This window comes from Lepisma saccharinum, chromosome 1 (assembly GCF_977018435.1).
Source record: "Lepisma saccharinum chromosome 1, izLepSacc3.1, whole genome shotgun sequence".
Classification (NCBI taxonomy): Eukaryota; Metazoa; Arthropoda; class Insecta; order Zygentoma; family Lepismatidae; genus Lepisma; species Lepisma saccharinum.
In genome coordinates this window covers 175,462,260-175,481,942 of record NC_139229.1, presented here as the reverse complement: position 1 = coordinate 175,481,942, position 19,683 = coordinate 175,462,260, and the positions used below count along the sequence as shown (strand labels likewise).

Genomic DNA, 19,683 nt, shown 5'->3' with positions numbered 1-19,683 from the left:
TCCTTTTTCTAATGCAGTATCTACCAGATACATACATTTCATTACACACCACACAGTACCATAACAAAATGATTGGCTTTTATATTAGTGTTTATCTGATGATTTTTTTTGCTGATGAGCTTACAGGCACATTACTACCCATTTTATTTTGTCCTTCACAAAATAACACCTGTGTCAGTCATCAACAAGAAGATTAAATAAGAATGCAAATATTTTTGTACTAGAAGTGTAATTAAATTATGTGAGAGCTTATAAACTGAATTTCTTCAGTACAAGGTGCCCAGTAAAGCAAGAAAAAATACATAGTAGTGTTCCGTAAAAAATTTAATAACCACCATAACTTTCTGTAAAACAAATTAGGTTTAGAACACACAAATGTACAGTGTAACTTCATAAACAGAGGTAATGAAACAATTTTGATCCTCTAATTTTCCTGAAAAAAAAATGCACATGTTCCTCCAAAATTTCATTATGATGTATTTGCAAGGTAATCGGTAATTTCGTTTGGTTTCAATCTTCTAAAACCTTGGTGATCACATATTCCTATCTCAATGTTATCAGCTGTCATTTGACCTTCAAAACCTTCCTTCAAAGTCAAGATTGCAGTATGGACAGCATCATCTAATTGCAGATCTTCATTGTATCTGGAAATAAAAACAAATATTTCTTACTGTATAATGAAATACAAACAGTGTCTTAATACACACGCCAAGATACTACTAATTTGGTCTCAAATTTTCAGTACACAAGCATATCTGAATTGTGTGGAGAATCTAAAATTGGAACTAATGTTTAGTGCCTCCTGATGACACAGTAGTAATGTTATCACCCTATAGTCAAGGAGTCTGCTTTTCACCACTAGAGGCGGCACACTGCACTGTTATAATGGATATAACAGCTCACAATTACAACAGTTTGATCATCACCTCATTTCATAAGCTGTTGCTAAGAATGACAGCATGTATAGTGACAACGAACAAAATAACCTTTGGCCAAAAGCATTCGCACATCATCTCCTCCATCCACTCAACTCGGGCCATACAGAAACCTGCTCCACTTTGCCCTCCCCTCCATTGGCAAGAATGATGCACAGGACATGCGGTTTTGTGCAGGTCCTTTTCCCTGTGGTCCCACCACTATACATGCCCAGATAGATTATTGATTTAACTTGACTCTGTAAGGTTCCAATTACATAATATGTGATCTGCTTGATGATATACATTCAGTAAAAAAAAGTAGCCGGAATTTGGCTGGTAAAAGTCCCACATTGGAGGTATCGAGAATTCATTTTGTCCGTAAGATGGCAGCACTGTACTGAATGACCACGCAGAGGGGTAGAGTAATCTATCCATCAGTTTGTGCACAGCAGCTGTTTACGTTATTTTTGTTGACGAGTGACCTGCAATTTGCAGAATGGAGACAAGTATTGAGCAAAGAATTTGTTTGAAATTTTGTGTTGCCAACTGACTGTCATGTGCTGAATCGTTGACGATGCTACAAAAGGTCTTTGGTGATTCGTGTCTGTCGAAAACACAAGCGTATGCATGGTACAAGGCTTTCGAAGAAGGCAGAGAAGTTGTTGCTGATTTGCCCCGTTCTGGTCGACATTCCATGTCGACGACTGACGAAAACGTCGGAAAAATCAGGACAATGGTGGTTGAAAACCGGTGTGTGGGTGTGAGAGAGATGGCTCGTGAGCTTGCCATATCACACATGTCCTTTCACAACATTTTGACTGATGTGTTAGGCATGAAACGCATCACAGCACGACTTGTTTCGAAGGAGTTGAATTTCCTGCAAAAAGTGCATCGCTGAGATGTTGCTGAAGACATGATTTTGGGAGCGAATGTAGAATATAGACAATGTCTCTAATTTCATTATTTTTTGGTATACTAACTAAATTTGGCCTTCTAATCACGAATCTGTTGTTAAAATGCCGCGGACACATCTGGAAATCGTGAAAAAAGCTGATGTAAGTTGAATTTTTTTTAAAAAAAAGAAGCTTTTTCACGTTGTTTTACGAACAAAATTTTAACTATGCTTGCCTAATCTAACTGTTGCTGAAGACATGATTTTGGGAGCGAATGTAGAATATAGACAATGTCTCTAATTTCGTTATTTTTTGGTATACTAACTAAATTTGGCCTTCTAATCACGAATCTGTTGTTAAAATGCCGCGGACACATCTGGAAATCGTGAAAAAAGCTGATGTAAGTTGAATTTTTTTTAAAAAAAAAGAAGCTTTTTCACGTTGTTTTACGAACAAAATTTTAACTATGCTTGCCTAATCTAACTGAACCTTGCCGGAAATGGTTCATGGAGCTATCCGTCAATGGTTTGTGGGGCTACCCGTGCATAGTTCGTGGGGCTACCCGTGAATTTTTATACGTGTCCGCAGCATTTTAACAACAGATTCGTGATTAGAAGGCCAAATTGTTAGTATACCAAATATTAACGTAATTAGAGACGTTCTCTATATTCTTCATTCATACCTGATTTTGCAACCTCTAGTGACTCAACCTTCATGAAACACATCATAACTGGTGATGAGACATGGGTGTAAGAATATGAATGCAAACAGGTCAACAATCTTCGGAATGGCACTTAAAAATTAATTAAAACCCAAAAAACCACGCCAAAGTCGCTCAAAAATTAAGGTCATGCTTATTGTTTTCTATGATTATCGTGGTGTTGTGCACTCAGAATTCCTTCCAGCAGGACAAACTGTGAATAAAGAGTTTTATGTGACTGTTATGAGGAGTCTGCGTGAGAATGTTTGCTGGAAAAGACCAGAGTTATGGAAAAAACATTCTTGGATTTTGCACCACGATAATGCGTCATCGCACACATTGACTTTTGTTCGCGTGTTTTTGGCGAAAAACTCAACACATGTCCTTGCCCAAGACCCATATTCTCCAGATATGGCTCCGTGTGATTTTTTTCTCTTTCCGCAACTGAAGTTACCACTTCGGGGAAGGCATTTTGAATCAATTGAATCCATTAAAGGAAATTCGCAGAAAGAACCCAGTGTGATACAGTCTTCTGCGTTTGAAAACTGTTTTGAAGACTGGGTTAAACGTTGGCATATGTGTGTTGCATCTGATGGGACCTATTTTGAAGGCGAAAAAATAAATGTTTATGATTAACCACATATTTTGTGTTATATTGACAAATTCCAGGTACTTTTTGTATGTAGTAGTATAACTCTCCCATGAACATCTAGCATGAGGTCAAATGGCAAATGGTCTTTGCAACACAGGTCAAATGAGGCATGTACATAATGTTAGCGTCACAACTTTTAGCAATTTATACCTATACCCTTTATTTCTTTCTTTATCACTTTTGAATTAGTGCTGCACGTCGTACAGCCAGTACAAAATAGAAATAACATAAAAATTCTTGCCTCAAATAACACCAGTCACCACCTTGTGAGACAGGTGTACTACACAGAAAGTTACGCAAACAATGCAGGCTTGACTAAGTCCCTGGAACCAAAGTCTCTGACATAATGTGCCACTACTCTACCAGCTCATCTACCAAGCTAGCCTTTACTTTGCTGGGTTTCTTGCATCTGCCATGGCTGGCTCAGTTCAGTAGGTAAAGCAATGACACGGAATGCTGAGACTCAGGTTCAAGTCCTCGTCCAGTCTGCATTTTTCACTCAAATTTGTATGAAACAACAAGCATATTTTTACTCATACTGTTAATTGACCAAGCTCCCTCATAGTTGAATGGTTAGAGCTCTTGTCCTTGGTACAGACTGTCCCCAGCTTTGATCCTCGTAGAAACTGAAAAATTATTTTGACGGCTCAGCATTGTGATGACAACTGGGGAACTACCTGCAAACAACAGTAGCAGTCTCTTGTTTTGAAAGCCAGAAAACACCTGCAATGGAATTTGACGTGATGACCATGACCCAATGAAAAGTCACTTGGCACACCTTGCCCCTCAATGTTCTGTTGTGCTATGTAGTTAGGAGTTATGTAGTTACGAGTTAAGTTTAGTTAACTGACCACAAGGAAATGTTTTTCCTGAATACTATATGATACTCAAATTTAAACAATTTTTCAGTGCCTCTAGAACAGGACTGCCCAAACTCTGGCCTGCAGGCTACATCCAGCATCACATGCCTTTTCATATAGCCAAATTTAGGAATTATGTAACTGAAATAGTACTATATAAGACATAAACGAGTTACTAAAGATATATCCGCGAAACTTACTTGTAAATGTTTTATTAATTTTGGTGGCCTCTGCCACCATCCAACTCGATGCTTCATGCAAACTGAAATAAATAGGACATTTACAAGTAAGTTTTGCAGATATATCTTTAGTAACTCGTTTACGTCTTACATTATCAACCGCGTTGTTTATTACCCTCAACATGAAATAGTATGTTTAGCACTACAACTGGATCTGCATGTCAAAAGTTTAGGTGTTCCTGCTCTAGATTAAACAAAATGATTAGTAATTAACAGGTAAAATTAATGACAACAAACACAATAAACTTGTACAGTAAACAAGCATGTGTGCTGGTTAAAATGCTATACACCAACCTCTTTTCCAAGAAGGTCTTGCCGTTCACATAGTTCTTGCCCATAGCTGTAGCCTTCCATGCAAAATATGCTCCAGAAGGATCACACTGGAAAAGATATGGCTTCCCATCATCCCACCCACATATCAACAGTGAAACTCCAAATGGACGCACTCCTCTGTAACAATGGAACAAATACACATGTTAATCATGTGTGTAATACAAAGAAAATGCAAGAATGCAAATACAGATCAAATTGCATTGGTGAGCTTTGACCTACAGTTGACACTATAAAGGATGGGACAATTAATCTCCAGTAATATGGTCAAAGTTTCACCGTACTCTACTATTTTCAGCTATACCGAATCAGTTTGTGACCTATTTACTGACTTTCCCTCATGCATATAATAATATCAGTGACCTAACACACATAAAAATAACAATAACAACCAGTAACACAGGTGAATGTTAATAAATGCAGAGAATACCAGGTACGCCAAAACGTCCCCAAGTGGTAACCAAAATGAATAGAACTGTAGTTTTGCAGACAGAGTATGTGGTTGGTTCCAATATACATTACTACAAGCACGGATAACATAGGTGCACTTGCGCACACTCAGGAGCACTTCACAAGCACACTGTGCACTGCAAGCTGCAGTAGCATATACTGAATAGAGGTGGGGCAAGTGCTACTTACATAGATTTCTCCAATCTTCTTATACAATATTTTCATGTGTTTGTTACTTTCTGCATGCTCTATGAAAGGATGAAGTGTTTTCAAAATATGAAGCCACATTTCCACTCCACTTAGAATGTTTTCATGCTTCCTTTCCAATTGCATTGGTTCTCCACCAGAGAGAGACGAGATTCTCAGTTTGCCCCTTGCCAATGCCCATAGACTTTTGTTGTTTTTACATGTTTTGCCTGGTAAGTTTATGCAGGGCTGCGGCCAACCCAAAGAGATGAGGAAATCACATTTGCCCTCCTGGCTGTCGGTGTTTGCAAGAGTTGCAAACTCTGCTACAGTTCATTTACCTTACTCATGCATGCAATGGGCGATAGAAGTATTTAAAAATGATCGAATCTGTCACATTTTACATTGTGCCAAGGAAGTGTTCGTGGATTTTTGCCCATGGATATGTATATATGTGTGTGTGGGGGGGAGGGGGTAAATAAGAAAGAAATAAGCTATGTATTTTCAAACACAGGTTGCTTATTTCCAGTTGCCGGGGCCTAGAATAAGCAACACTGTAATAGGGGAAGGAAGATCAAAGGGAAACTCTTTCTATCATTTAAAAATATAATGCTTCAATCTAGCAACACCCAACACAAATACAGTTGACAATTTACAGTGTAAGAAGACAATTAAAATTCCTAAAGAAATATAACAGCAAAGAAAGGCACTTGTATTCATCTCTGATTGAAGCTCTGGCAAAGGATGGACTATGTTCATGTAAACAAGTTATAAACCTACACTTTTTCAAGAATAATTTACATATCTTTTCAGATGAAGTCTCAGACGTGATAGAACAATCCATAAATACATTTACACCAGTTGAATTCTTAATAGTTTTCATGCTGAAAGTGGACATTCCTGGGCAGGAGATGTTTGTTCAAGCCTAGAGAATTGTCTGGGAAGGGATGCTTTATGTAAATTATACTAGATGAGGGAATAGCGCCATCCACTTCAAATACTGTAATCAATGCGTTTAAATTTGCCAACATGTCAATTTAAAGAAGATTAGACCATTTATTTTATAATAAAACAGGAATAACTACTACATAATTGTAAGGGATCTTAAGTGCTTTTAAATATTTTGTGTGGCAAGTTCGACCTTGCATATGCATTGCAATATCATAATGGGAGGAATAATAATTACATATTTGAGAGAAATGACATCGTCACTTGCACTTGCCACTTCAAGGTTTCCTGCCTCAATCACTCTCTTCCAGTGTTGCCAATGTCCTTAATTACACAAAATGTGTGTAATATTGGCACATGTGTGTAATGGAATGGTGTGTGAAAACACTATAATCTATAAAATTTTATGGGCAATGTATATATATTTTTTGTTTTGCCGATCTAAATGTTCTTCATGTCATTTGAAATCTTTGACGAAACCTGTTTCTTATACTTCTCTCTACTTCAACCAGAGTTACCCTCTTTCTTTCACTTCTAAATGACTGCCTCAGCATGTGCAGATGTTGATCAAAGGAACATGAGCACCTTGAGCAGGACAGATACATATTAACTCGTATCAAAAACAGAATGAGATAAAACCTCCAATTTTGTAAAATTTCAAAGATCTAAACCTGATAAATTTCAACATATTTTAGAATCGCAGGCTTCAAAACAAACCATATAGCTTAGAATACAATAATAATAAATAAATCTAATCCACTTCAGATGATAAGTTTCTTCTTGCTGTTCCTATTTTTGTTATTTTACTTCACATTTCTACCTCTTGGATTATTTTCAACGACCATGAATAGTGAAATAAATGGAGTATACACAATGATACATCCTCTGAGCTGGCTCAGTAGCCCAGGACATTGAGTTGTCCTTGCCAACTAAGATTACAGATCCGAGTCCTGGCCTGGGCAACTATATCTACTCAGCATTTATCATCATCACAATTAGCCAAATGCAGCAAAAAGTGACATCAAATACGAAATATACAAATGTAACAATGCATGTTTAATCAAGGATACAACCTTGGGATTATTGTATTTGTAGTGCCTTGCATTAACCACTCTGCCAAAGAGTCCAGTGAATATTTACAAAACACACATCAATTTTGAATTGATGGAAATAAACATCTCAATTTTACTCCCAATCCCTTTGAAACTCCCTGAAAAAACAAGGAACAATAACAAGGTAAATAATATTGTATAGGTGATAGTCCATATTTGCCTGCTGCATTAGATTTTCTGATTAATTTTGAATGACCACTGCCTTCATTAACAAAGGTTAGAGCATCTGGGAGAGAGATGACATTCTGTCACTGCTTTGTTTGTTTCCCTGGAAGTAGCTACAATTTTTCCCGGGATAAATTGGAACTACTGTCACCTAATAAGAAAGGACATGGCAATCTTTTCTTGTAATATAAAAGTTGCAAGTTGTTCAAGAAGCAGAGGAAATTGGAAGTCACGTATGAAAACTATGTGACTATGTGTGTGAAAACAACAACTTGGGTTAGCAGTTTTTGCAGAGATGTCTAATATAGCTTTCACTAGCAAAATAACTTGAAGTACAAGAATTTAAAGCAAGCTGAGTTGGATGCTCAGGATTTTAGAAGAATCATTCCGACTTTAAGAGATGAGTTCTAAGAAGTGTTGTAGGGTTCCCAGGTTTGATACCCGGTGGAGGCACATAGTGGTTCGGATCCCACTTTAAACTGTAGGTCCAGTCCAGATTAGCCTTACTGTGCATAAAGTGAACTTAAAACACCAAATCAATCAAGAAGTGTTGCATTTCCAACAAAGTTAACAGAACAGTAGATGACTGCATATGGGACAGTGATGCAGTAAACCCAAGTTCTGATGACAGCAGTAGTTGGAAGGGGTAAGTACGAATCATGAACACTTTTTTGTTTCAATATATGATGTTTTTGTTTCATTTGATGTGCAATTTCTTACTTCTGCTAAAGTGTGACATTTCTTGTAATATGCATATAAATAAGGTACATAATCCCTAAGCTATAATACACAATGAATATGTAGAAATACTGTTTATAAACCAATTACAGATTTTTAATCCAAGTTCAAAACTGCAGAGAGGCATGGATTTGAGAAGAAGAAAAAATTCCTTCAAAATAAAGTTGCGCAGTGCAGCTTATTCAAGGACATAGGGTACTCAATTCCTGACCAATGACCCTGAGCGAACTCTTGGGACATTGTCTGTGAAAAGGGCTGCAATCTCATGGTGCAATGTAGCAAGTTTTCTCCTTGAAAAGATTTCTGGCCTGTACTGTTTATGTTACGTGTGCATGTATCATCCCCCCTTACCCAAACAATATACCAAGTCTGACTGAATATACTCCATGCCCGAAATGATTTAGTGGTTTGGAGCAAGCAAAGGAGGCATAATCAAATTGTATGTTCTCAAAATGATGAAGCATTAGCTTTGTAATGTTAATTCAACCAATTTCAAGAAATATTCCATACTCACCCAGACTGTGTATATTCTTGCATGACCATTGCAACACGCTGAACCAGCTGAGCAGTGGGGATAGGCTCCTTATAAATTAAGTAATACTGCTGTGCCATCTTCCTTGCACGCTTCACCAGCAATCTATAATCTGGTCCCATCCCTGAAAATAAAATAAACAGTAACAATTTGAAATTAAGAAACACATTATATGTATATAAGCGTGCGTGTGTGTGTGTGTGTGTGTGTGTGTACACATACACAGTACACTTATATTTAAACCTGGTATCCTTAGATTACCTCCCATTTAAATGTTGCACAATTAAAATTCTTACATAATTCTAGTTCCCCATGGTAAAAATATGAATATCAAAGTCACTGAATGTACAAAAGTACATCTATATATACTGTATCTTTCTCTGTGTTATGATGATATTGGTCATAATTACACTCCCGAGAGGAGGAATTCCTTTTATGATCAAGCATTCAGCAACTAAATTGATTATTAATTATTTGTGAATTAATTGGGTAATTGAATTTGCTCATTTGTAATACGAATGCACTCATAATTAACAGAGTTCACACGAGATGTCACTATCTCTAATAAGACTGATACAAAATTCCCTCAAGAGATGTCCTTCCAATGTCCTTATAAATCTAAAAACAGCATTACTTTTAATAAAATAAAGTTAACAATTACATTTATTTTTTCTTCACATTAATTGACTTAGGCTTGCTTTAGACAAAAGCATTTTCCTTAACATTTATGCCATGACCAGCATTTTTCGTAGCACAACCAATCAGAAGCGACCTCTTGGTCACGAGTGCAGATGTAATGGCGGCCTTGTGAGATGTAAACAATGTATCAGTTCACATTTTTAATAACTATTCAATGGAGAGAAAAAAGGTTTGATATAAAACGGTATTAGGTACAAAACAATGGTGCTGCTTAAATATATACTTTACAACGTTTACTGTACACGTATGGAAGAATATTTTCGTTTGTCCAATTGTAAACATCGTGCACTCACCATAGATGGTGTAACTTGATGTGCCTTCCGTGCTGTATGTATTATACATTGTAATCGCAAAAGATAACCAAAATGTTATACTTCTGTGTAAAATACTATCTGCTATAAGATTTTTGGAAGCATTTACGTAGTATTTATGTTAGCAAAAATGTTATCGGAAATGCTTTCGTCTAAAGCCGGCTTAAGTTTGTAATTGATCTTTAACACACCACATCTGGTAAATTACGTTTGTTGTGAATTTATGCTCTTTTGCAACTGTACAAGTTACAGAAGTTAAGTGTGTATGTGTTACAAAGTGGAAGAAAGTGTTCCGCGTTGGATAAGAGGAATGGAAATGCAAACGGGAGGAAGGAATCAGCTGGACAAGGGCTGAACGAGGAAGAAACTGTACGAAAATGGACGAGTGTTGAAAAGGAGAACGAGAAATTTAAAGTTATTTTGATAGAGGATTGTACGAGTTAATTACAGTACCTCCAGGATTTGATCTCATCATAAAATGCATGGTGAAATGACCAATTATGGAACATGGTAGCCACTATACGACCTTGATAAAATTCATGCATAATTCCCAGTTTTCAAGGCAATCTTTCCAAAAATTCAAGGATACAACTTACTTATTACCGCCTCTCACAATCCACACATACACACAAAAATGTATTAACAATATAAAGGGTTCATGCAATTCCAATTTATCCAAAAATTAAAATTCAATTAAATTAAACGGTATATATATAATTTAAGGTGCAGAGTTTACACTTGCCATTTCACATACTCAGACTCAAAATACATCCTCAAACACAAGTCACAAATCTTCCAGGATATACTAATTTACAAAAAAAAAAAAAAAAAAATATTAATTGTATATGAATTTCAAGTTGTAATTTACCTAACCAACTTCAAGATACCATATCTTGCAATAATTATTTTCAATGCAGTTTTCTTTTCTTCTACCTCGATAAAAATAAAAGCTAAAAATGAAAAACTTACCTCAGGGCAATTATAAATATGAATGAATAGTTGTTTTTTAGTCCACTTTATGCACAGGAAGGCTAATCGGGTCTGGACCTACAGTTTAAAGTAGGATTCGAACCACTATGTGCCTCCACCAAATAAATATGAATAAATTCAATGGAATTTGGATTAATAAAAGTTGCAATTTTTCATGTCTACAGAGAAAAACTAACGTAGAATTCACACAAATACCGGAGCCAATATTTCACACATAATTCCCAGAGCTAATAATTGACACATAATTCCAAGAGCTAATAATTGATGCATAATTCCCAGAATTCAAGGAATTCCCAGTGAGTAGTTAACCTGAGGAAGTACTGAATTAAATTTGTTCAGCCGGCATGGTGTCCTTGTTGAATTCCATGGCGAGATTGGAAGTAAATACTGTTTTACATATTAAGTGTCTTCCAATGGCTAATTTCTCGTAATTTAGCAATAGATCTATTTCATAAACAGGAATAAGAATTGCTAGCCAACTAGTGTCGTGTAATCAATGCAACGAGTATAAAGAAATTTTGCGCACCAACACAATAAGAAGATAACTGAAAACGGCAACATATGCAAGAAAATTTGCAAGGACAAGTAAACGGTTGTGGTTCGAGCTATTCTCACATCAATGAGACTATGATATGATATTAAAACTCGTGCTGATGTGCAAGATAAAAGTTGTTTTTATTGCAAGTCATGTGACATCTTCCTGTGTCTATACTGTCCTTATGGCTATAGCATTGCAAACTTTTAACTAGGTCACACACATTGCCACCAAGTCATGATGCTTCAGACTGATAAGGGTAGAGTAGAACGAAAATAACTTTCGTCTCATCTTTTGTGTATGCTTTTATATGTATGTAAGCACTTCACCCTTAAGCATCGGCTGTATGTTTCTCTCAACAGCTGAAAACTGCTTCTCCTTCTATTGACAAAATCTCCTAACATATGCTTCCAATTTCGGTGATACTCTGCAAGGCTTTTCTAGAAGGATACACGAAGTGATGTAGATTCTAAATAATCAATTTGGGGTTCTAGTTTGGCGTACAAAAAATAGTAAAGCAGTATTAATGGGATGTGAAAAGCAGCTTTAAATTGGGTGTTTGAAGGGTTTTAAAATTTTATACCATTTAGGTTCAATATTGTCGATCTAAGTGTCGTGAATTTATATACATAATTCCAAGCGTTTGCACAATATTTTCAACAGAAATTACATAATTACAAAAAGGACAAGTATTTAGTTCCCACGCCTTCTGAAAGTTTGAGGATTTTCCGCTTGTAGCACTGCTGTCGTTTTTCAATACACAACCCTCCTCGTGGGATTCTCGCATCTGCGGCCACGTGCCCCTCCCAGGGCAGCAGGGGGGAAGGGGGAGGTTTCACCTGCCAGTTTGTAAGCTTATCTTTTCTTATCATCTGGGTTTGTGTTGTTCAGGCAGAGACCTTTATGAAATCAGGGAAATGCATTACTTCAGTGGCTCCTTTCAAAAAACAGGACGGATAGTTTTGGAAGTCGAAGCAGTGAATCGTCAAGATTATTATAGTCACACAAATTACGCCAGTGTTTGAATCTGATCCGAAGGAAGATGGCAAGCTGTGTCGTTCAATTATTATGTGATTAAAACTCTTTGCTTTTGTTTCTATATATTTACTTTAAGCACAATAATGGGAATAAATATACACAGTAATCGAATTGAATAAAATGTAGAAAAGAAGGGACAGATATTCCTATTTTGACATTGTATTTTTTTTAGTTCATATAGTTATAAATACTTCGTAAGTCCAGAGCTCACAGAATCTTTTCAGGCGGGAAGGTTTCAAACATTCATAACGATTTATATTAATTTATTGAAACTCAAATTAAATAATAAAATATTATTTTCGTTGCATAAAACGTTCTCGAAGACAATCAATGCGTATGTACACCCAACCCAAAAAAACACCATAAATTCAAAACAACATTTAGTATAAAAATCAACAATTTAAACTACGTGAAGTGTAACGTGCAACTGGCCCCTTACTCAATCTCTGGTGACGAGTCATTGGTTCACATTTTCAGTCTCTCTCGCTGGCCAATAATAAGTGCGAGTCGAGCACAGTGCTGTCACACAGAACATAAAATCTGCTTTGCATGGGCAATTATTCTTGTGGATTATTTTTTAGATTAATATAGAAGATTTCACTCCTTGTTTTAATGTTAAGAACCGCACAAGCACTTCCGACAAGCAGAAGCGGCGCAGGAACATTTTTCTTGGTAGCCATAAGATTAACAAAGTGGGGGAATGGAAAATTCCATTTTAGATCAGCACACATGAATCTCCTGTTTCTTACTGGAATATTTATAATTATTATTTTTTAATTTTTGAGGATTTTTAATAATTTTAAAAACAGATAATTCCGAAATACATGAAGATCTTGCGCCCCTTTCTGCACTCATTAAGGATTTAATGTAAATTGTGAACAAATATAGGTCTACATCAAGGATGTATTTAGGGGGTCCAGGGAGTCCAGAACACCCCCCCCCCCTGAAAGACTTATCAAGTACTAAAATTAAGTAATGAAAAATATATTCGTTTAGCCTTTGTTGTATAATTTCCTCTGAACTTATTGGAAGACAAGGATAATATTGGGATCATATGGCTTTGAAGGACAGATTTAGGAGGGGTCCAGGAGTCTGGAGCCCCGAAAGACTGACCAAGTACTAAAAATAAGTAATGAAAATATTAACATTTGTTGCACAATCGATGGTTATTAATTTCTTCGTCTGAACTTTTTAGAAGGCAAGGATTATATTGGGATCATACAGCTTTGAATGGCATTACAAAGAAGATTTATGTACACTACTACTAAAAATAATATGCATAAAATATTAATCATAAACTTACTTTTTTCCAACTACATGTAATATAATTTTTTTATTCGATAAATATTCAATTATTGACATTAATTTCATTGGTTATAATTATCTCTCCATTATCATTTTTTTGTTATGAGTCAATTTTTTACTCAGACTGTTTAGAGCAGAATTTGAACCACTTCACAATATCCTCTGTGACAATTGAACCCCGGGAGCCTTTCATTACAAGATGCTTAAAAAGCTGAATGGTTACGTTCAAGAATATGTTTGTAAGGTGAATTGGGGAATTATGGTTTCTACACCTCCCCTTCTTGTGGCCCAAGTTTTTACTCCTGTAATACTATTAAATGTCAATGCTTTACGGGTAGTTGCTTATTGCCCTCCCCTAGAAATGTTCTATATACCACACTGTTTACGTGCATCCATCCATTCTGTACACTTATTGATATCTCAAACTACTGGAACTGTAGATACAAAAATACCAATAATCGTGAACTGATATCACAAAGTGAGTAGCGTTTTGCATGAGAATAGTTGGGGCCTATTTTATTTTGGAGGGGGGGGGGCATAATCGAACTTGGGACTTAAGTTGGATGCAGAAGAGAATCGAAAAGTTGTCAATCTCATTGAAATAACATCCAGAACTATTTTACTAAATAATTGTTACATTTGAGAAATTATAAAAACTACTGTTTTTTCATTGTTCCTTACGTCCCAGGAGATTATCAAAAATATCCTAACTTGTAAATTTTTAATAGCCTGAAAATTTGCGGGACAATTGACCCCTAACTCTTTGCCCTCGCCAAGTTACACCTGTGACCCTCAAATCTAAAACACGCAACTTCACAGCACGAGAGAGCTGGTAATCTAAAAACAAGTTGGAAAAAGTGTCTCGCAACTATGGTTCAGCTGAAGAAAACATGCGCTCAGGCACATCTGTCAGTGGCCATGAATATTCTCCTCCTCACTGCCCCCTTTGTCTTCCGTCCCTTCCCTTCTCTACCTACCAGATCGTAAAAGCGGCTGGGTCAAATTACGGAGAGGGTATGGCTCATTGCACCAAATTCGAACACAATCTTGGTCACGCACAAAATGTCATCTTCTGACGTAAGCGCCGAATGCTTTCGTGGTTACGGAGGCTTGTTAGTTTAAATCTCTCAGCATAAGTACACTCTAACAATGCAAACACTTAACCTGACCTAGCCTCAGAAGACGAAATACGGAGCTAGACCAAGAAGGGTCTTGAATTTGGTGCGATAAGTGAGACAAGTTGTAGAAAGTCTGCAGCAAAGATGGGAAGCATCTGATAGGGACAGAGGGAAATTCGTAGACAGCGATGCCAACGCTTCCCTCGCACTTCTTCGTACTATTGTTAGGAAAGGAACTAACGATACTCTCGAAATCGCGATTCCTTTCAACATCCAGCCGAGGCTTAACACAGGGGTTAGTTATTTCAATGTTTACATTTCTCAGTATATACTTTGTGTGTTAATGAACAAGTTAACGTTTGTGATTGTGGGGCATAACTTTTCCATCTAAAGAAAGAAATTTGAGAACAAAACTCTGAATATCAACACGTTCAGTGTAAAACAATCAAAGGTTTATTCTTTTTACATACAGGTGTTTCATAAATACTTGAGGGGTTACAAAAATTTATTGCAAGTAAAGTATTGAACATACGTTAATGAAACCAGTCCAGAATGAACGAAAAACTCAGGTTTTTTTACACCTACAAATGTTCAATGTGTGCACCACGGGAGACACAGCACGCATCAATACAATATTCTACTTCTTGCCACACTCACATCAACATAGGTCTGTCGATAGTGTCTACAGCTGCGATGATATGCTCCCTTAGGGCTGCGATATCATGCATCATCAATGAGACGAATACCCTGTCTTTGATGAAACCCCGCAAAAAAAAAAAAATCCACGGTGTAAGGTCCGGTGATCTTGGGTGCAAAACATTGCACAAAACACTGTGAGTGATATGCTGATTTGAGTGTCACCTAGCGGCAGAGATGTGAACTCTCAGCTTAACAAAACATAAACGCACAAACTGTTTGCATTCCTCCATCGGTCTGGACAGGTTTCATTAATGTAAGTTCAATAGTTTACTTGCAATAAATTTTTGTAACTCCTCAATTATTTCTGAAACACCCGGTACATTTAAAATTTCATGGCAATCTGCTGATCTGTAAAAGAAGACTTCTGTTTTGGTGGTATAATAAACTGTCGTGTATTAGTATGATGTTTGTTAAAATTTCACCCACATTGAACATTCCTCTGTGTAATGTGAATGGTATTTTTGCTAAGTTTGTAATTCTCTTCCAGCAAGGGGGGAGTTCTATGCTCGCAGTGATCACATGTATAGTGATAGTATTGTCAATATGTTGTACATTACATTTGCTTCACCACAAAGAGGGAAGAAAGGGAAGTCATCCCTCTCTTGGTGATGCTTCAGAACGGGAAGTAATGTCACTGTCCGCCTTGTGCTAATGCAAATTTGAGGGTGGTCCAAGAGTTTGATACCAAATTTGTACTTTGTTCCAGGATGTGTCAGATTCGTGACTTAACTTTTGTAGCCCATCTACATTAAAAAAGTACTAAATTCAGGGTATTCAAGGTACAATAGAAATATGTGGGATGTGCCCACTATAGCTCGACCACAAGGAAAAAAACCTTCCGTCCAAAGCGTTCGCGCAACTTCCCTGCCGTTATCGGTGTTCGGGGCAGTGTTGCCAGGTCAGATTTGAAAAATTCGGGAGATTGTTCCTTGGGAAACCAGAAGATCTGCTACAAAATCCGATGATCTAATAGTAGCGGATGAACGACGTTCTTGGGGGGCGGAGGAACGGCATAGTCGTGCGCACTGGGGGGGGGGGGGGGGGCAAGGGGAGTGGCACGCATTGTTTATGGTGTAAACGTCACAGATGCTTTTGTAACAATGGTGCTAAACCCAGCACCCTGTGTTTGGCAAAAATATACCGAAGATCTCCATTTCAGGAGTGGACGTGTTTCAAACAAAAGAAAGTAAACTGCCCGAGGGAACCGACCAACATCTTTCATCTCTTCCGCATTTTCCGGTTAGAGGGTGCATGGAAAACACCCTCAAATTTGCCCTTTCTCAGCACCGACACAAGGGGTTTGCGATGCCTCCATTATCGCGAGGAATTTTTATGACAGGAAATGGTAGAAAGTTGTGTTCACAGATGAAGCTAACGTGCCGCCTTTCGTTGTCGGCGATTTTCCACAATCTGTCAAGTCGAATGCTAACAATAACAAATCAATTTGCCTTCTGCTGGTGTTTGGTGTACAGCTATCGATAGGGGTGGGCACGCGTCCCGCACCATAATGAGAAAATGCATTACGTATGTGAAATATATTTGGTGAATTAGACAGCATGTCTTCCTCAATAATTCAAGATAGCAAGGCTTATGCTAGGGTGCCACCCATCCTCCCCACCTGCTAGAAATACACACACACCAACAAACACATACATGTATAACATAATTTGCCCACGTTACGAAGTCAGTGTTTCTACCTCGTAAGGAAAGGACGTTTCACTGTGTTTGTGTCACATCATCCATTTCATCAGTTTTTCATTCATCCATATTGTCGTACTTATCCGTAGAGGCACAAAAGCGACGTAAAATAACTAAAATAGAAATAGAGTTTAGGGTGGGATAAAATACAGCCATATAAAAATAGTAATGTAGTAAAAGTAATAAAATAATGTCCTAGCGCAATTGAGTAGCGTTTGACATAATTTCACAGTTTTTTCACGGCTGAGTGGAGTTCCACTCCACATCTCCCCTCCATGTTCAAGTAAGATGAGCAGGAAACGTGTTTTTAAGCTGGCCGTTGGAGGTTCCATAGCAATAGTTTATTAAGAAATTCTCCCGAGAAATCAATAGGCCTGGCAACGCTGTCGTGAGCCAGCGCGAATGTTGCTTCCCCCTGCCCTTTCTTGCACCTGCCGGCGCGATGTGCTTCTGCGCAGGTTTTTTTGCTTGTGGTTCCACTATACTATAGATTCAAATAAATTGTGTTATCTAGCCTTACTATATACAGTGTGTTCATATGTGGTTCACTTTGTAACTAGATAATATTCCATCTTTGCATGAATTATTTATTCGAGGCTTGTTCAGGTTAAATTTCTGGAATTAAAAAGTTGAGTTACCATTTGATATTTATATTCAAATATTTTTTTAAGTTTAATCATACGGGATTTTACCTATCAATTTCCTCATCTGTGGGACTCGCAATAGTAGCTTCTAGCACCGTAGGCGAGATGCACAAAGGGCCATTTGCATAATTTGAAATTTTTGATCGCATGGGAAGGAGTTAGGAAATAAAGTATTTTGTGACGCCATTGGTTCATAGGATGACCTCACCAGTAGTGTGTCGTCTCAGTGTCTTATAGACAAATACAATTGCCCACACAAAGATACTAGTAATAATTGTGAGCAGGCTACGAATTATCTTCAATAAACTTTTCTCCCCCAGTTCCTGTATATTTTAATTCTTATTTTATTCAGAGCTGATTTCATCTCTATGCTTTACAGTTATCTTCATATGATAATTTCATTTGACTTCACACACACTGTAACATGATACAACCAAATGCAGTTTCTTTACACCTTTTCAGTACAATTTAATTGTACATTTTCACATGCATAACTTTATATTAAAGTAAAATTTTGTAAAACTTACCACTGTACACCATGCCAATATGCTGTGTCACCATCTCCACCTTGTTAACACTGTGCTCCTCATATAAAATGTTCTTGTGCTTGTTTTCAGTTGCTAGTACCACTCCAGTTTTTGCTGCAAATAAATGAAGCAAAAAAAAAAAAATTGTAAAAAATATGCAAAATATGATATTACACATCACTGTAAGACTCAAATAAAAGAAGACTGAAGAAGAACAGCCTCTGTGGGAGAATGTTCGACATAATGTGCTAGGAAGCCACAGGTCACCAGCTCGTCATTCATCCTCATTAACCCATGAGGTAGCAAGAAAAAATAATGACTTTTCAATAATTGGCAACATATTCTATAATAGCTGGAATTATCCTTGATGTGCAATGAGCACATTTTTCTTCCTTAAGTAATAGGCACTTCTGTTTCTGCTTGAATATTGTATCGAAATGCCTACCAGCAAGTACTGTTCCAGTGTTGTTGTGAATGACAACTGTATTATAAAAAGAGTATGTGCCACCCTATCTTGAATTTCAACAATTATGTGTGCAAGAAAATTGATCATGCGTACACTTATTTCAAAGAATTCATGACAGTGATTCAATGTGATAGAAAATTCCCTCTGCCTAAGTTTGCTATATGTAATTCTACAATTCTCTTTTTTTTTCCTCAACCAGGGCAGAAGCTTCTACTGGCCCCCACCTGGATATGTATATGCACACCAGCTGAAATTTTAATTTTGGGGGGAATAGACAGTCACTTTAGGTGACTTATTAAGGGTGGCCACTCTAGGACCATGATAAGATTCAAGTATAATTTCAAGGTGAACTTCAAGGATACAAGTAATGTTTTCTCTATTTCAACTTAATGTATTATATCGCCTCTCATCACACACATGCAAATATAGGGATTGTGTGATTCCAATGAATCCAAAATGACTAATTCAATTCAATTAAACACTATATATAATTAAATTTCGCATACTGAGATTCAAAATATATCTACAAACACAAGTTTCAAATGTTACATAATGTACTAATCTACGAAAAATTGTTAATTGTATAAGAATTTCACACTCAAATTTACCTAATTAACTTTGATATACCTTATCTTGCAATAGCCTAACTACAACCTTAGTGACAATGAAGTTCGACCAGTCACAAATATAGGAGTGCGTTGTGAAAGAAGGAGAACACATGCATATGCTGAACATATTTTATTCAGCAGGCTACATGGAACAAAGGAAAACATAAATTTCCGCTGCAACGCAGCAATGTATGGTGTCCACACAAAATACAACATTTTCGTCCATCTACACGTGACATGGAAGTTCGACCACTGTTAGAGGGGATCCTGTTTACCATGGTGTGACGCTGCCCCGTCGGCAAATAACTGTGGCAATGCGTCGG

General features: G+C 37.1%; 1 protein-coding gene across 1 annotated transcript in view; it reads right to left on the bottom strand.

Annotated features, from left to right (window-relative positions):
• Window positions 1–306: 306 nt before the first annotated feature.
• Prosalpha2 (proteasome alpha2 subunit) overlaps window positions 307–19,683 on the bottom strand; it is a 35,015-nt gene continuing 15,638 nt past the window's right edge. The window contains exons 3-6 of the mRNA XM_083125930.1: window positions 18,287–18,400; window positions 8,705–8,846; window positions 4,556–4,711; window positions 307–644 (exon numbers count right to left, since the gene is read on the bottom strand). Of these exons, the coding sequence (XP_082982056.1) occupies window positions 470–644; window positions 4,556–4,711; window positions 8,705–8,846; window positions 18,287–18,400 (587 nt within the window). The 3' untranslated portion in view covers window positions 307–469. The remainder of the gene's footprint in view (window positions 645–4,555; window positions 4,712–8,704; window positions 8,847–18,286; window positions 18,401–19,683) is intronic.